The following is a 5,584-nucleotide window of genomic DNA, read 5'->3' on the forward strand; positions in this document are numbered from 1 at the left end:
AAGATGACTTCTTTACTTGAGAAAGCAATATTATGGACTCATCTGGAAGCAATCGTGTTAAAAGCGTCTTAATGCTGGATTTGTTTCAGCTTTTGTCTTCTCCAGATGTTAACTGATGGACTGGAGTGCTGTGGATTATTGTGATGTTTTTATCAGCTGTTTGGACTCTCATTCTGATGGCACCCATTCACTGCAGAGCAAGTGATGTAATGCTACATTCCTCCAAATCCAAAAATTTTCATTTTAGAGTGAACTCTCCCTTTAAAAACAGGATTTAGCCATTTTATTTATTAACTTTATCAGTTTTAGCTTACTTCTGCCGCACTTTTTTAGTATAGCAAGAAACACACAAGCACAAAAAGGTACTGACTTTTTATTCTCGATGGCAGAGACGAAGGAGGTCTGGAAGTGGCCAGTGGTGAACAGATCTGGAGTGGTGTGTCCCTGGAAGAGCAGGCCGTCTTTAGCCATCTTCACCAGGATCAGTCTGACCAGCTCACCCATATACATCCCACTGATCATCTTCTCAAACCTGCACACAAACAAAGCATGCAGCACAGAGATGAGCACGATAAATATGCATGTTACGATGCATGCTGCAACCCATAAACCGGAGAGATCCCCAATCATCTTTATTCACTTCAGGGGGACGTCTCTGTAATCAGGGGTGTAGGAAATATTTGTGAAAAGAGGAAATTATGATTATTATCTGGAGACGAGTCCTTGAAAGTTATTAATATAGAAGAGACAGGAGTCACTCGCAGTAAGATTTAATCTCGGCAAGTGACAAAAATATAAATAAAAATTGGATATAAATCTTTAAAGGTGTCATGATATGGATTTTTTTATTATTTAGGCTTACTTATAATGTTAATAAAGTTTGTTTGCACAAAAAAAAGTGGAAAAATGATTATTTTCAACCGGGCTCCTTTAAAGGGGTCATATGATGCTGCTAAAAAGAACATTATTTTGTGTATTTGGTGTAATGAAATGTGTTTATGCGGTTTAAGGTTAAAAAAACACATTATTTTCCACATACTGTACATTATTGTTTCTCCTCTATGCCCCGCCTTTCTGAAACGTGTCGATTTTTACAAAGTGTATGTATTCATTTATTTATACAAACCTAAAACCTCACCATAAAAATCTATAATTTTGACCCATACAATGTATTGTTGGCTATTGCTACAAATATACCCCAGCGACTTAAGACTGCTTTTGTGCTCCAGGCTCACATATACTACTATAAATAAACTGAAAAAAGTACGGTAAGTAATTGACGAGTTCATATTGTGCTTTACTGTAACTTTCCACATTGCTGTTAAGAGTTCTTATTTATGGGAAGAGAAAAACGTTTGCAGAACTCGATCTGGTCACAGTCTAAGCATTCATCACCTCAGGGAGCAGATTATGCGAGAGAACAATAACATTGACTTGCAGCTGTAAAGAAACAGTGTATCCCCACTGATCTTCAGAAACCGGGATCTCTGGAGAGAAAAGCAGGAGGGTTCTGAGCAACTGAATTATTGGTATGTGCATGTTGTGCAAATCCAATAAGGCAATCAATTGCATAACTCCACCGCTGAGGGCATTTAAAGAGCTCGGCAACTAGCACTTAAAGCATGATGGGATTTGATTGAGCTTTCGAAGTGCTGCTTCTTAAATGAAAGCGCCTGTGGAGTCACAATGACTAGGGTCAGGAGCTGCAGCTTTAAAACCCTTGAGACCTGTGAGTTCTGATCAGGCAATGCACAGTTAATGATGGCATCCTATGTTGATGTAATGACTCTTTGTAGCTACTACTACAGCAGGAACATATGTGGCCCTGGAGCACAAAAGCAGTGTTAAGTCGCTGGGGTATATTTGTAGCAATAGCCAACAATACATTGTATGGGTCAAAATTATAGATTTTTATGGTGAGGTTTTAGGTTTGTATAAATAAATGAATACATACACTTTGTAAAAATCGACACGTTTCAGAAAGGCGGGGCATAGATGTACTTACTATATGGTTAGGATTAGGGTTACTTGCATGTAATAATGCATATTTTTTTGTTATAATAGTAAGCACATGTGTAACAAGGACACCTTAAAATAAAGTTACCAAAAGTAATTTGTGACCCTGGAGCACAAAAGCAGTCTTAAGTCACTGGGGTATATTTGTAGCTGTAAAGAAACAGTGTATCCCCACTGATCTTCAGAAACCGGGATCTCTGGAGAGAAAAGCAGGAGGGTTCTGAGCAACTGAATTATTGGTATGTGCATGTTGTGCAAATCCAATAAGGCAATCAATTGCATAACTCCACCGCTGAGGGCATTTAAAGAGCTCGGCAACTAGCACTTAAAGCATGATGGGATTTGATTGAGCTTTCGAAGTGCTGCTTCTTAAATGAAAGCGCCTGTGGAGTCACAATGACTAGGGTCAGGAGCTGCAGCTTTAAAACTAACAAACCATACATCATTGGAAAGATGATTTATTCAGCTTTCAGATGATTTATTAACCTCAATTTAAGAAAATTTACCCTTATGACTGGTTTTGTGCTCCAGGGTCACACATATTAAAAATACATTATTTCATACTAACATATCGCTGGAGACTCACTGACATAAAAAATTATATTTGGAGTACTAGTGCACAATGCACGTTTCTTAACATTAAGCCTAAAGTGTGTTTTAATGTCACTATTGATGAGGACTGTATGATTTTTGAATAATATCGTTCTTTAAATGCAAGATATTTAAAGTGTACACTTTAGCACAATCAATACACTACTGTATATCTTTAGTCAGACTTCAGCACTGCTTCCTCACATTAAGCACAAAACTTTAAGTATACCAGTTTAGTACACTATAAGTACAATTCCCATGCATTTTTTTCAAGTACATAAATATGTAAATGTATTAGTAGTAGATTTAGCATGCAATAAATGTATTTCAAATACATTTTAGTATATGTATTTTTTCACTAGTGTATAAATAACCCTTTGCCGCATTTATTTAGTTATTATTTTCAAGCCATGTTTTAAACCAGTGGTTTTCAAGTTCTGTGCTTAACACTTCTTAAAGAGAAATTACCCATACACTTCAGACATCAGAAAGGGTTCCCACTCTTTTTGACCAATGAATTTCCATGACACCTCCATTTTCCAGTAGTTCATGATTAATGCACAAGTATTTTTCAAAGGGATTGCTGAAGATTATTTCCCATTCGTATATATAGGAGATTCATACTTGTGTATAAAAGCCTCCACAAAGAGAAAAAAAGACCTGAGATTTGAATGTGGCTCAATGCAGGATTGAGCTTTCTGAGACTCATAACCAGAAATTTACATTAACTATATGCTCTTCCATAACTTCTCAACACGGTATTACAATTTTATGACTTTCGAGAGTCCTGGAAATTTAAAATATTAAAAATCTCCACGACTGTGGGAATCAATGCCTCCTCCTTTCCTGAGATTTGTCCGAATTCATTTTCTGTTTTGATGTAGCATTAAGAAATCTGATATATAAGTTTGTGCAACCATATTAAATACGTATGCATGGGCTTCGATATCTCTACAGTGCAATGCTGAATCTTTGGTGATGAATTATTATTAAGAAAGTTCACAGCCAATGCACATGAGCAACAAATGAAAGGAGAGTGTTCAGTTTTATTATGCATGAATTATTATATGCATGAAGCCTGTCAACATGCTAAATCTGTCCTGCAATGCCAAAGGCATGATGCATGTTGGGTGGGTCTGTTCTGAAGCTAAGCCTGCTGGTGCATCATGCCTTTTTCTCTTTTACTCTTACAAAGACTTCAGCAGCGCAGCCAGTTCATGATCTGTGAATGTGAAGCATTATCTCTTTATCTGTGTGGGAGTCTAAAACACAAACCTTATTTAACAATATAATACCAGATGACAATGATGCAAACGACTCGTGTCTCAAAGGTGTGGGATATTTTAATTGCTTTGTCTACAATGCATTTTTTTCTGTTAATATTCTACAGCAATGCAAATAAGTAACGCAAACGTTCTGCAATGCAACTCCTCTTTGAAACTACAGCCTGTTGGTTTTAAAGCGCTTTGAAAAGCAACAGATTCCTTCTAATCCTACAATATTGTGTTCAAAGGTGCAGGCAGGGGAATTTACTTCATTACACCTTCACGGTGTTCAATTATATTTCAATTGTAGACTCAACAGTGGTCTGGCTCAGTGGGAAATGACAGGGTAAGCTTGTTTTATTAGCCCAGCTACCAGTAAAGCCTCCTGTAGTCTCTCAACACTGTCTTAGAAGCCAAATTAAACCAGGATTTTCTCCATTTGCACGACAGTAATCATGATTAAGTACAGACTTCTTGTTCGGTTCCTATCATTTCCTAAATATCAATTTAATAAACATTTTATTTACACATTATACACTTAATTTCGGTAATAAAACTTATTTAAAACATTGTAAAAAAAAAAATTATTTTCTTATAAAAGTTTATAAAAATGTATTACATTTAATGTAATTTATTCCTGTGAAATTTCTTCTTAGAAATAGATAAAGAACAGAGCAAGGTAGTGTTAGAGGCCTTTTTTTGCTTTTGTTAATTGTATAATAAATAAAAACAAAAATATATAGAATTTAAAAAATAGAGAAGCTAGTGTTAGTTTTTTGTTTTTTTAAAGAAAACAAGCAGTTAGTAAACGAATAGAGTGCAAGTCTAAAAGGGGAAAGTTTTTTTTTTTTTTTTAAAGAATAGAATTAGAATAGAGATTGCTAGAGTTAGTGGGTCAAATAAAGATGGAAGAGATGCGTTTTTAACTGATTCTTGAAGATGGCTAAGGACTCAGCTGCTCAGAAGAATTTTGTTTTTTTTAATAGCCATAATTTGACATTTCTTTTCAAAAGAAAAAAACTTCATTCCAGCTGTTTTCCCTCTGAAATACTCATTGGCTATATTTCCACTTACAGCTATAAATTTAGCTCTGTATTTGTTATCTAATGTGAGAGAGTGTTAAAATTATTTAGAAATTAGAGAGTGTAATAACGGAGGCTGCGCACAGCATATAAAGTTGTGAGAAAGACTGCTCTGGCCTCTATAATTACACACTATTGAGGAACAGGAATCAAAACAATTAGTTAATTTAGTGGAGTGTGAGAATTAGTATTGTGAAGATGCCACCAAAATCATTTAGGCCTGAACAGGCTATAAAATGCCTGAAATGTGTTCTCTAATATTCCCACAACCAATAACCAAAACAAATGACAAAAGGTCTATGTTTGAATAAAGCACCTTTCATTCACAGTAAGCCCACCTGACAGCATCACTGACACGCTGGCTGATCTCAGCTTGCATATGAGTGCAAATGTAAGAGTGTGACTAACCGACGATGAGGCCGATCTCACAGTGATGGTCATCGTAGCCGCAGGTCATCATGGTGCCGACAGTGTCATTGATCACAGCCACGTCAATGTCAAAATCCTGCAGAGAAAAACATATATATACACATATATTAACACACACATTTTCATATATAATTATACACATATACACACATACATACACACACATATATATATATATACACACACACACACACACATATA

General features: G+C 35.8%; 1 protein-coding gene across 1 annotated transcript in view; it reads right to left on the reverse strand.

The window, feature by feature from the left end:
* LOC107654226 (hexokinase-2-like) overlaps positions 1-5,584 on the reverse strand; it is a 33,992-nt gene that overhangs the window by 17,314 nt on the left and 11,094 nt on the right. The window contains exons 6-8 of the mRNA XM_016441231.1: positions 5,363-5,459; positions 1,439-1,487; positions 371-532 (exon numbers count right to left, since the gene is read on the reverse strand). Of these exons, the coding sequence (XP_016296717.1) occupies positions 371-532; positions 1,439-1,487; positions 5,363-5,459 (308 nt within the window). The remainder of the gene's footprint in view (positions 1-370; positions 533-1,438; positions 1,488-5,362; positions 5,460-5,584) is intronic.

This window comes from Sinocyclocheilus anshuiensis, unplaced genomic scaffold, assembly GCF_001515605.1.
Source record: "Sinocyclocheilus anshuiensis isolate Anshui unplaced genomic scaffold, SAMN03320099.WGS_v1.1 scaffold2215, whole genome shotgun sequence".
In the NCBI taxonomy this organism is placed as follows: domain Eukaryota; kingdom Metazoa; phylum Chordata; class Actinopteri; order Cypriniformes; family Cyprinidae; genus Sinocyclocheilus; species Sinocyclocheilus anshuiensis.